General features: G+C 37.8%; 1 protein-coding gene across 8 annotated transcripts in view; it reads left to right on the top strand.

Annotated features, from left to right (window-relative positions):
- MAST2 (microtubule associated serine/threonine kinase 2) overlaps nt 1-13,528 on the top strand; it is a 181,711-nt gene that overhangs the window by 113,683 nt on the left and 54,500 nt on the right. For 6 of the 8 annotated variants that reach the window (XM_051624429.1, XM_051624430.1, XM_051624432.1 and 3 more), the window contains 3 exons: nt 2,259-2,350; nt 8,793-8,868; nt 11,377-11,397. In XM_051624429.1, coding sequence (XP_051480389.1) covers nt 2,259-2,350; nt 8,793-8,868; nt 11,377-11,397 — 189 coding nt within the window. The remainder of the gene's footprint in view (nt 1-2,258; nt 2,351-8,792; nt 8,869-11,376; nt 11,398-13,528) is intronic. The other 2 variants (XM_051624431.1, XM_051624433.1) reach the window with 1 other exon arrangement.

The following is a 13,528-nucleotide window of genomic DNA, read 5'->3' on the forward strand; positions in this document are numbered from 1 at the left end:
ACACATTGTTCATAGAAACTCCTAAGCAGGCGTAAGTGATCTTCCTCTTTCCCAGGTTAGAGATCTAGGGAAATTTTAAGTTACCCAGTTTTGGGGGTGTAAAGAAAATAAGTTTTTATTCCTAACCAGAGGCTAGGCTTTCCCTCCAAGCCATTCCCTCTTCTGGGTACATTTCTGTAAACCTGACCTATTTTAATGGGTCTCAGCTGGGCTAGCTCTCCAGCTGCTTAACCCTTTCTGTTTTGGTTCCTTATCTTTGCAAACACAGCAGAGAAAACGAGTTTGTAAAACTCTGTCCAATTTGGCAAATGTGGGCAAGCAGTTAAAGCTCTGAGTTTGGGACAGCTCATGTTCCCCATTATGCTGTGATTTAAATATACCAAGTTTCCATAGCCAGCTCCAGACATTGCTGTGGTAAAGTGTATTTTAGGAACACTTTTTAGCAAAGGGATATGACCATAGAGGATGGAGCTTTGATTTCTCCTTGTACAAGTGTTCATGTTGAGCAAGATCTTGAATTCTTATGTTTTAATTTGTTTTAAAGTACCCAAGATTTTTATTTCTAATACAGTTATATATTATATTAGAATACTTAGAACTTCTGTGTTGAGAGAAAGATATTATAGTAATATAAACATAATTGTTATCTATTATCTGCGTTTGAATTGAGTGTTCTGTTTCTTTCAACTTTCTGGAATAGAGTAACTGAAAACTTGTCCAAAAAATCCATGAACTGATATTTTAAGCTTCTTAAATTCAGACTGTTAGTCTTTCCATGTGATGTACACAATGGTAATCAGTTTTTGGATGGACTGTTGTTGAATAATACATGAATGTAAATGGAGATTGTATGGAATCAGTTGGATAATTCTGAGGAATGCTTGAAGTACATGAAAGAGCCTGAATAGTGGTTAATGGTGCTTCAACTTTATTACTGTTTATTGTAGTTGGCAGTTCAGTTGTATTTTTTTTTCTGCATTGAGTTCTCTAGTTTCCTATAGAAGAGCAATAAAAAAGCTTACAAATAGTAATAGTCAGATGTCCTGTGGCAGTAAAATAGCTCTGCATTCAGTCGTAGTTCTTGGCAGTCTGAGCATTTTTATTGTTGGGCAGCTTCAGGAGATCAGCTGGTGCAGGAAGGACCAGGGCAGTTGTCACTGCTCGGAGCTCTGCAAGCAAACACTGGGCTTTGCATGTGCCTGAGGTCACTCAGCCTGGAGCTTCACAGGACACCTCCAGAGCAGGGCCAGCAAGCTCCTTGTTCAGCCTCTGCTGAGCCTTCCCTGCTCCTGTGTGTTCTCCCACCCTCTGCCAAGACCAATATGGTTTTAGTTACCTGTTCTGAGACTTGCGGAAGTGAGTGGAAATGTTTCTGCCAACAAGAAAAGCAAGTTAGAGATACAATGAATCAACGTTTGTAGCTGTAAAACTTGGTATTGAGATTTTGCTGGGAATTTGGGACTGTTTATTGTGTTTAAACCACAGGAAAAACAGTGATCAGAAAGTGATTTAAATATCTAGTTGTTCTTGTTCACAGCTCCTATGATTTTAAAATGTTTCCCTTGCCCATTAGAATTACTTTTATCAACTTTAGAGCTAAAAGTTTGGTACTAGCAGTCACAGGCTGGGAAGCAAACAGAGGAACACATAGTTCTCTTTATTAGACTTAAGTTCTGAAGCTTCAGTTTCAGAATAAAAAAAGCAGTTAAACAAATCTGAACTAACTCTGCACGAGTGTCATTTTCTTTGCTGGACCAGTCATGGCAGTGAGTGGGGTTGATTTGGTGGAGGGCTTGTCTGGAATTTGCTTTGCAGAGTTTTCTATTTGCACGTGTTTGCAAAGATTCTTGAATCTCAGGTTTTAAGTTTTGTTAGTAATCCTGCTCGTCTGCTGAATTATGCTAACACTTTGCTTCATAATTTTAACTCTGCCCTAAGGAATATGCTCTGGTTTCTTACAGTAATAGCCAAGAATTGTAACAGGTTTATTTGTTAGGTTGGACATTGGTAAGAGTATCTGAAGCACTCTAGGGAATTCTTCAGTTTTCTTCGTCTTGTGTGATTTATAAAGCATGAGTTGCACGTATTTTGTGAATCGGGAATGTGTTGTCAGGTATCTCTAGTGGCCTGTGCAGCACGAGATGCAGTTTTAATATTGCTTCCAACACATTGAAACACTTTTTGCTGACAAAGTACCTTTTGGTTGCCTTCAGATGCTCCTGTTCGTTTGACCATGCTTTATCATTTATCTCTTTCAGCTGTCGGACAAGCAACAGGAAGAGTTTGATTGTAACATCCAGCACATCTCCAACTCTCCCGCGACCACATTCCCCTCTTCATGGACACGCAGGTAACTCCCTAGGACTGCTTTACCTGGGAATTGTTAGGAAAAATGTCAACATTCATTGTAGCAAGTTTGAACATACTGATGCTCAACATTAAATAATGCTAATTAAATAATAAACCTAATCTGCCTATAGGTTTTCACCTTTTCTAACTTAAACAAAAGAAATTGTTTATGTTCTCATCTCTTTTGCACTTTCAATTCACTGCCATGTCCATCCTCCACTATTTCTGGGGGTTTCAGTCCTCTTACATCCTGCAAAAGAACCTGAGACGGAGAACAAAGTGAAAGGAAATAAAATACGTTTATTTAAGGAGATACCTTGTTTTGAGTCTCCTGGCATGGTTAATTTGTGCCAGTGATTTAACTGCAGTTGTCATGAGAAAAACATGGTGCTTGTTTCTTTGCACCTCTGGTAGCCCCTCATCTGGGCACTGTGCCATCTTACGGTCTCTGTCCACTACTTAAAACAACATGAGATATTTGGGATCCTTTTATTTTTCTACATTACTGCCAGTTTTACTGGCAGCAACTGGGAAATGCTCAATTTGGAGAAATTGGGCAACTGCTTGATAGCCATTGAAGTGAATTGTGTAGAGATGTTCTTTCTATAGAAAAGACAGAAAAAAATAGAAAAAGCCCTCCAGTAAGTACAGATTTCAGAAGGGGTCACACATGCAGATTCAGCAGCTTGGCTGAACAGCATGTTTCCCTTGATGTTTTTATTGCTGAGCAAGGCAGGTGATGTGTGACTACATTGTTTTCAGTATTTTAAAATGCCAGAGCAGGTGATTGGGCTTCAGGTGTGGCCCTAATGGGCACCAGTCAGTAGAATGAAACAGCGTGAGTGTTTGTGGCTCGTCGTTCACAGTGGAGCCTGTCTAGAAGAACATCAGTGTTGCATGTAAGACAAGTAACTGTTGTTTTCTTTATAATCAGACTTTCCTCCTGCTGCATGGCAGTATGTTCTGTAAATACTTTCTGGGGGTTGAAACTAAGGAAATGCTGAGAAAGAACAACAAATTGATAGTGGCTCAGCAAGAAGGAGCCATCTGCTCCTGTTTGCAGAGCATTGCATCTTAAGAGGTGACATCCAGCCTGCTGAAAAGAAAAAGATCAAAGTTACTGTTCAAGGATGCCCATGAAATCCTTAACCCCTCTAAGTTTTTGTAAGACTTTGTCATATTTGCTTGGGATGAAGTAAAGCCCAAGCTTGGAAGGTTGGGGGGTTACTTTAATGACATTGTTTTATTAAAATAGCCCATGATTTTCAAATGAAAATGTTAACAAAATCTTAAAAGTAGTATAGTGAAACGATTTTATTTTTCCTTCAGCATTTCAGATAAAATACAGGGCCAAAAATGGGCACAGGGCAACTCCCTTTCACTTCAAACTCTCTTGGTTCTGTTGTGTGTGATTATGACAGTGATAGCTTTGTAAGGTTTGGTTTCAACAAGGCACTTTTCCTGGTAGATTCTTCACTTAGTTACGCTGTGGTCTTTACTTTGTTCTTAGAAATTATATATATATTGGATTTAACAAATTCTAAATTAGCTGTATTAATTAACTGAATTGGTAACAGAAAGATGCTCCTCAGAATATAAAAGAAGTGTCCTTACTTGGCAGATTGCAACAAGATGTTGACATGGTTATTGCTCAGAAAACAAGTGCAGGAATGTTCACAACTTTCAGAAACTTTTTATATTTTATTTTCTTTTGATTTGCTTTTCTGTGTATTTAAAAAATGAAATACTGTTCTTAGTGGATTTGCTGTCTCAGGATTTGCAAGCTTATCTTTCTTTATTAGAAGTGTGTGACTGTCTTCTAGAAACTAGAGTAACTAATCAGTGGTATGCCAACTTTCTTTAGCAATAATTGTCAAATATATCCCTTTTTTGTTCTGATGTTGCCTATGGTATTTAAAACTACTACTTAATAGGACATCCTTTGTGACCTCCAAGAGTAGCCAGTGGAGCACAGGAAGATAAATTACTCGTAATCTGAGTTCTCTACCAGTACTATTTTTGGAGTCTCCTCACTGGAAGAATAATTTATTCAAGAGACAAAAGTAGATGAAATTTAGAGTACAGTCACAAATATTTTCTTAAGAAATATCATATACGAGATGTGAATTTTAGAACAGGCTGTGATATTTGTTTAGTATTTGAACAGAAACTATCAATCTGTTTGTTCAGGCACATACACTGATAAAATTAAGGAGTGCTGGAGCCTCTCCCGTGTTCTTTTGTCTTGAACATGCTCTTCTTAATGCCCATTCTGAATCTCACTTTTAAATTAAACGAATAGCAAGCATGCAGAGAAAGTAGAGAGGCTCTCTAAAATGTTTCTATTCAGAAACCAGTCTAAAAACAAGTCCTGTATGGCACTAGCCTCAGGAGTTATTCTTCTGCATGTAATGTAATAGTCAGTGGGTGTGACATAGCACAGTTGACTGTCGATCAGGCAAACCTACCTCTTAATGAGCACAGATCCAGGCAGATGATACACTTAATAGGTGAAACAGCATCCAGATGAGGTGCTAGGCAATTTCATATCCTAGAAGATTTAGAGGGTTTGAGATGAAGTATATCCAAACAATGTTAACTCTGCCATGAAATCACTTCTGATTCAAGAAAGGTTGATGACTAAGTTACCATTAGATCATATTTCAAAATGTAAAGCTTAAAATAAATAAAATATGTGACATCTCTCTTTTTTTACTCAATTCTAAGGATGAGATTCTTACCAGTGGATAACTGAAGTTCCAGGCTATTTTAAAATTTATTGTCCACAGCTGTAAGGTTGCCAGGTTGCTCCTTGGCTTCCACTGTAGATGCTTGGCCCTGCTGGGACCTTTGTCCTGCTCCCATCTGTAATGGCAGGTGGAGGGAGCTGCTTGAAGGCAGCACTGAATGAAATTATTCAGCTCTTTCACTGCAAGTTCAGTTCCACCTGCTGGCAGAAAAATGCCTGTTTCTAAGATTATTATTTTTAGAGTGGGCAGAGTATGTTGTGTACCACTCCAGATCCTGCCCTGGAGTTCATCCACATTTCATGTGCATGATCCTTAGAGAATGTGAGCACATCATGGCATTCATTATATTTGGGACAGGTGGTACAAAGAGTGCTTAAAATGTTGGTAATTTTAAGATTTGCATGGGCTGGGAAGCAGCTAATTCTGAAGCATGCAATAAGATCTTTAGCTGCTTTTGTTAATAATCAGCAAATAATGTTAGTATATACTATGCAGAAGACCACAACAACTTTGTTTTATGTATTTATTTTCACAAATCTCAGAAGGAGGCTTTACAAAATGGTTTTAGTGTGTTTGACTTACTACATATCTGATGAATGTCACGTCTTTAGATGATAGCTGAGGCTTTCACCTATCTATTACCCATAAGTTCCAGTTTTGTGCTTTGAGGGTCGTGGATGTACAGATGCTTTGGCTGCATCTTTCTTCCTGTGTCCGGAAAATGTAAAGGTTCATGCCTGAATTATTAATGTTCTTGTAATTGGGTTGATTTACCTAATGGGTAATCATTCTGTGTTAACAGCCTCCCCAGAGACAGAGCTGTTTCAGGTTCAGTAGTAGCCAGCTATAACACTAGAGCAACAGGGGAATTTACCTTTACTAACACAATAAATAGGGTTTCGATCAGCCTTGGTGAAGGAGGCCATAACACTCAGGCTTCTCTTATTAAAATTCCTTCAACTATAGCAGATGCAGCAGTACTGGGAAATTTTAGGGAAAGCAGTAATTCCCCTTCTCCCTGTTGTTGTTTTAAAAGCTACACCCAGACTTGAATTGAGTAGAAAAACTAATTGCTTTTCATTTTAAAACTAGGAGCAACTCACAGGGGATCCAATTAAAATTCCGGTGTCTGGAAGGAAATATGCCATATAAATCTGAAAAAGCAGTTGCTTAAAAATGAGTAGTATCTCTGTCCCAGATTGTACAGGCTCAGAAGAGTTCAAACACCCACATACTTAATTTTAAAATTTAAAACCTGTCATTACCCAATTTGCTCACTTATTCTGAAATCCTATTTTGATCATAATCTGGAAAGTTTACAAAAGATTGTTGAAGATATAAGAAGGCTCACTGCTTGTTTATAACAGCATCGGGCAGTGGGCTTTTTGTTAAAAAAGATCATCTTGACACAGTAGGGTTTGTCACAGCAGTAGGGCTTGAAAAATGGGAAGGCAAACACCAACGTTCCTACCAAAACTGGCAGCCTTCCTTGCTTTGCTAGAAGCGCTGCATAACCACGGAAAGGCCTCACTCCAGCTGCGTTTCCTCCTGACCCAAAATGCTCCTCCATCTTTCTGTTAGGAAGTAAATGGTGACCCTAACCCTGGCCGTGTGCTGCTACCAGGACATGTATGTTTGTACACCACTGAGTTGTTCACTTTGTGGCTGTTGGAGCCTTCTTCTGTCTGTCTTGTCAGCTTGCAGTGCCATCTAGACTGTCAAACTCCTCTGTCGTCTCTTAATTTAAAAGCAGCACAAGGTCTTTGTTTTTCTGGTGTGACTGTAAGAATTAAAATGAGTAGAAGCTTAATAAATGAGGCACCAAAAATAATCTAGTTACTGATTTCTGATTACCATCTCCCATTCACATTTGGAATATACTGGGAATGAGTTAATCAGTATCCTGTTTTAGGCGAAGATTTGCATTGTGATATATTACACTGTTAACTCATTCTTAGTTCTTAACTAACAATGCACAAGAAAACCAAGCCAAAGTAAAAAAAAAAACCACAACAAAACTGGGGCTCAAACCCTCTGTGTTTAATTTAGTTTGCTCCTGGTGAAACAGATTGTGAAGTGGTCTGGAATTCACTTACCTCTCCAGTTCTCCCATCACCCTTTGACACGTGTTAGATCAGCCTGGGGCAGCTTTAATCTCAACCAGCTGCTATCTTAGCCCTCATAGACTTGTAGACCAGCTGGAGTTTGCTGGCCTGTGCTGTGCTGTGGGCATCCTCACACCCCCGAAGGCATCAGCTTCTTTTCCCCCTCCTCCTCCTGCCTGCCCAGGCATGCCAGGTGTGCACACACCAGGCTCACAAGGAGCTCTGGAGACATACGACTGCAGATTTTTGTCAACTGTTGATACAACTGAAGTGTGAGTGAGTGTTACCTTCAGGTGAGCACAGTTCTTACACTGGATTTCTGCTCAGTGTAACAGTTAAGGCATATGAATAACTTGGGTTGAAATTATTGCAACTTAATTACAAGCTTCAGTACAGTGCTGGGTTGGATTGTAACCTCACAAACTGCTGGCATGGAGGCTGAGCTTGGTACCTAAGTGCATCTCCCAAACCAGAGAAGTCCTTTGGAGATGACTCATCATTGATGTTTGACTTTTCAATGTTACTTTTAAAAACATCCATTTTATATGGGATCTAAATTTGAAAACATTTTTGATGACCTGTTATGTACCTTGCAGTACATTGCTTGTTCAATATCAGTTTAGTTTTCCTGCTCATATTTTAATGTTCTTTTATTGTCTCTGCACAAAGAAATTGCTCTTGGCATATACTTACTCTGTATTGTCTGTTTTGTGCTTCTGTTAAGGATCTGAAAGAGCAAACCACTTAAGAATGTGCCTGATAGAAAGCACAGTCACTGACATGAAGCTTCTAATTCATCCATGACTTTCAAAGGTTTCTGCAGTTAGTCTGTAAATTATTCTGGCTCTCAGAAGGGCTTTCAATGAAATGGTTGCTTTTTACTTTGAAATAAAATACATTGCAATATACCACTTACCAACCATATGCTTATACACACATGACAAAACCCAGATAAATTATTCTTGTGCCAAGTGTTATTTTTTCCTTCCTGTATAAATTCACTGGGACGTTCTTTTTCACAGTAGAACTATTATTTCAGAGAAGTGGTAGTTAGGGTGAATGCTAATACATTATAGCCTGATCATCTTACCTGGGTATGGTTCTTTTATTATCATGTGCAGTTCCTTTGAAATACCTTTTTTTCCCCTCAGTGAATTCTGCATTCAGTGTTGATGAACATTCTGGAGAAATACTTTCTTACTATTTATTATTCCTGAAACTGTCATCAATGTAATTTCTAACTCAGGTTTTCCGTTGACAAGTGTTAGGAAAAGCTTGCATGTAGAAGTTATTGCAAAATATTTGAAGACTGTATTGTGTGTGTGATACATTACTTATCTGAAAGTAAGAAAGAAAACGCACATCTTAAATTATTTAAAAAGAAGGTAAAATACCAATACATCTTTATCAGAACATGACTTTAGTGAACTAATGTTCAAATGGTCAAGGACTCAAAACTCCATATTTTCAATTATTTGTGACCACAACGTGCAGTTGAAAGACTTTCTGCACAGTGAACACTTATACACTGTTGCAAATAAAAATTAAATGGCTTTGGGTGGGTTTTTTTTATTTATTTCTTAAACAGGTAGCAGCCCTTTGGACAGTCCCAGGAACTTCTCTCCCAGTGCACCTGCTCATTTTTCCTTTGTTCCTGCCCGAAGGTAAGGATGTATTCTCTTTGGAGCTGCAAGCAAAATAGTTTATATACTTCTGTTTGAAACTGGCCTGTGGTTCAGAAGTTTTTTGACTCTGTTTTACTTTCTCTGATGTATTTTTTTAAAAATTTTATTTTATTTTATTTTATTTTATTTTATTTTATTTTATTTTATTTTATTTTATTTTATTTTATTTTATTTTATTTAGATTTGGCAGCACCCAGCTTGTATTAGGTGCTTTTCAGACATAGAGGAAGAGAAAGTAAATTAAGTGATAAATACTGCCTAGGGAGGAGGCAATATTCTCCCAGAGGGATGACATGTAGGGCATGTGATATGACAAAGAAAGTAGTCATAATGACATTAAAACCAGTTATGATTAGGATAATCAGCTCTTAGTTGTAGTCCTAGATGTTCTTCTCACTGAACAACTGAGTTGTATTCCAAGTGTACCGGTTTTGCTCTATCTGCACAAAGACACAAACATGTAAAATAGGCACATGCAACTGTGTGTGCATTCATTCTCTGACTTCTGACTGCTAGCAACTTTTTAGTTTTCTGTACTGTTTTGGGCATTGGTGTCAAGAGGACATTAATGCTGTAATGAGGAGAACAGCTGATATTTGAAATTGCAGGTGTACAAGAACTCCTAGCAGCAGAGCAGCATTGAGAGACCTGAAAGTGGAGCTGTCATCTGTCCTGCAGTGAATGCTTGACAAATGCTGGTCATGCCATGTATCAAACTAGTGGAAAGACATCTGATACTATGGTGATGAATTTAGTGTAAGGAATAGGATAGAAAGAATAAAGACAGCTGAGAGAAGCAGCCAAGTGGTGTATTGAATGTCATATCCTAACAGGTAAGCAGAAGTGGGTAAGGATACAGAAAGTTAAATTTTGTGGAGAAATAAAGAACAGGCGAAAAAAAGAGAGAACCTGATCAGGGTTTGAGTATTGTAGCCCGATTATTTGATTCAAGTATGAGGAAGATATGTTGGATTTGCTAAGCCCTGCCTTGGCTGAAAAAAAGCCCTACTGTGTTAAAATGATCTGAGAATGGCAAACATCTGGAAGTAAGTTTTCCAAGAACAAGTTTAGCTTGAGGACTAGTTAGAAAGAAGATAGGTCTCAAAACTTCAGAAGATAATAAAGGGTTAGGATTTCATGAAATGAGATATGCCCTCTATCAAAGTGGAAGGCAAATCCTGGAGCATTTCTCCATTGAGGTGATTTACTAGAAGACCTGGTGTTCTTCAGTACTGTGTGAAGTAGACTTTGGTCTTCAGGTCTTCTGTAAGAAAAACGTTACAATAGCGTGTGAAATGTGACAGACTGAACATGTGTTTTCCTGTTGCCTCAGAGGGAAGAATTAGTATTTTACCTGCTGTGAAACAATTCAGATGGACTCACAGCATCCCCCTATATTTTTCAAGAGTCATCTGAGCCTGGTTTGGGTGTATTCAATAAGTTCTGCTGAAGTCAACTGATTTTTTTTTTTACCAATTTCCCCACTCTCTGGAGTTCTAGACCCTGGAATACAGGAGGAAAGTTGCAGCTGAAACCATTGTCAAAACTGAACATAATTTTTCAATGTCATGTTTTAACTTAGTGTTTCAGTAGCATTGCTTTCTAAAATTCTAAGCAGAAATTTTTAATAGTACAACTCTGAATAATGCCTGTTAGTACTTTTTCACTGTTATAATCTAATTTTTAAAGAAATAGATTAATAAAGGTTAAGTCTGTGCTATTGAATCCTGTGGTTCATTTTACAGTATGCATGTTGCACTCTTTCTGTCATTGAAAAGAACACTTAAGCACAGCTTGTTTTAGAAACAAGTTTCTATTTTCTCCTTGTATTACACCCTGAATAGCTATGCCAGCCCTACCAATACATATTTATTCGATTATCACATAGTGGTATCAGAATAACTTTTATATGATGGTATTAAGCAATTGGAAATGTGGTGCTCTGTTACCCCTGCCAAATGGGAATTTCACTGTTCCCTTTTGATCAGTGTTGCATGGGTCTTACGAGATGGTTATTACCTGAATTCCTCCTATTGCTACCACAGAAATGATTTGTTGCTGATATTCTGCCTTTCATATTTGGTATAATTTCTTCATTTATTAACCTGTTTGGACATTATGTGTGGTTTCCATTCTTTCATTGTAGCCCTGTGATGAGTAGATTCTTGGGACAGAGTAGGAAACACGTTTGGAAAACTCATTTTATTGTAAAGCCAATTTCACTACAACATACTGTCCTTACTTTGACAAGTGATTAATCATAAATCCCTTGCTAGACACCCTTTCAGTTGTGCCATAGCCACAAAGTTGACATGTTCAGGAATCCTCCTGTTTTAATACAGAAATATATGGTTAATTCTGTCTGTAGTCACTAGAACTGATCTTAGTGGAATGCAACTAACAGAAGAAGAGAGGTTTTTTCCAGAAATGACATGTGCATCTTTTACTTCTCCCTCTCATTGTCATTGTACAATTTCTTCCATACAGCCACGGACACAGAGCAGACAGGTAAAGTGTATCGTGTTGCTGTTGTTTGTGTGTGTGTATGAACTGTGCTACTGTGCAGCTGAGCCTGTGTCCCTAATGAGTTCATGCTGTAACAACCCCATTTAGGCATTCAGCTTCTCTTCTTTGGTATCAAAACAGGAAATCTCTGAATTTCAGCTTAAACGATAAACAGGTGGTGCTCTGGAGAAGATGCACTGTTCTTCTAGCACCTTCTTGTTTTGAAATTGATCTACAGTTCATTGAATAGCACTTAGCTGCCATAAAAATACCTCCTTAATTAACTAATTAAAATGTCATTTTAACAGCAAAATTTGTTGTTCACATGTTTTTATTGTGATATAAAGGAGTCTCTAATAAATAAAAGACCTAAAAATTTCTTTCCAAGTATCTTTTCCTGAAGCAATATTGTATGAGGTCCCTCTAAAAATATGTATATTATCAAAAAACTGATGTGACTTTGAAACATTTTGCATACATGAAGGAGGAATTTTCTTTTAAAGTGTTTTTCCCATCACTTTTTTCTTTGTAAGATTTCTAAGCTTGTCCCACTCTTTGCAAACTAGAGCTGATGTGCATTGTCCTCACTGCTTAACTCATTGCTTGCCTAGATTGCATCAGCAGAAAATAGCCCAAGTATGTAGATTTTCCTGTAATTTTGTAACTGAGAGAAATATGTTTTTTTAAACTTAGTTGAGGTGAAAATTCTGAGGTAATTTCTATACACGATTTAGGCAACTCAGTATAAAAGGGATTAGGCTTTCCTTTTGTAAAAGAAGTGAATGAGTTGTGTGTTCCTGTCTACTGTTTGAGAAGACAGGGACATACTGTCCTGCTTTGGGACTGATGATCTGAACGGAGTTGAATCATTCACCTAAATATTTCCCCAGTACCACTGAATGTTACAAGAAGCTGAGTGAAAATCGTTGAAGTTTGGTGTTCAGTCACTGACCACATCATGCAGTGACTTTGTAATGTTGATGTTTGTTGTCTTTCAGGGTTCAAAAATAATTTAATTTCTCCTGGAATTTTTTGAGATTGTTCTTTTACATGTCCTTGGCTTGCCATAGATAACATCACCTGTGGCTAAATGGGGTTTAGCTGTAACATGCAATAGAAATCTGCATTAGAGCTTGATTATTATTTTTTTTTAATGCATGAAGCATGATTCTTTTTAAAACTCTCTTGATATAATACTCTTTCAGTGATACAGAACAGTGGGTTTATTTTCCTCTTGTTCTAAGATAGATGGCAAAGAGGAGCGAGGTGTATCAGTGCTTGAAAATAAAAGGAACTAGATCTAGAAAAAATAAAAACAGATGTTTATGTCTGGGCACGCACTGAACTTTTTTCTGAAGACAAGGCTTCCTGGGTGTAGATGATAAACATTACTGTGAAGATGGTTAACAGCTGAGTTTTTTATAGGCACTAAGCACTACCTCAGGCCTGTTTCAAACATCATATTTTATAAGGTACTTGGGTTAATGTACGTGTACCCAAAAATCCCAGATCTTTCCAAAGTGAGTTAAAATGGTGAACTTCTCTAGTTCACATTCACTCCTTGACCAGTTACTGATAATCTGCTGTAATAAACCAAACAAACAAGTGAAGAATGTTGTGAGGAAGAGTCATCTTTAGCATCCATCCCAACATGCAGCAAGATATGTTATAGGACACAGAACACATGCAAGATTGAAATGAAATCAGAGACTGAAAAAGCACCATGAGACTGAGCTTATTATGGTTCAGTTTCTGTTGTCCCTGGGGTAGGTTTTGGGGGTAGAAGAGAGTCTCAGGGAGGGCAATACTGATTCTTCTCAAAGTCGTTGTATAGTTCCTCAGTTTTGATGCTGGTAAAACAAGACCTTTTGTGCAATATCTCCAGGATGTTTTGGCTATTTTCCCTGAGGGTTATGTTTCTTTGGCTATGATAGAGACTTAACTACTAATATTATATTGACTAGAGCAGAAAGAGACCCTAGGTGGAATTTCTGTAATTTCTGTCTACTCTGTATTTTGAGTGGACCTCTTGGCTGTGTTCAGATCTGCTGTAGTGGATTTAATTCACCAGCCTTGTCAGATACTGCACTAGGCAGAATACCATATGACCAGGTAAAGAAACAAGGTCACTTTT

This window comes from Apus apus, chromosome 7 (assembly GCF_020740795.1).
Source record: "Apus apus isolate bApuApu2 chromosome 7, bApuApu2.pri.cur, whole genome shotgun sequence".
In the NCBI taxonomy this organism is placed as follows: domain Eukaryota; kingdom Metazoa; phylum Chordata; class Aves; order Apodiformes; family Apodidae; genus Apus; species Apus apus.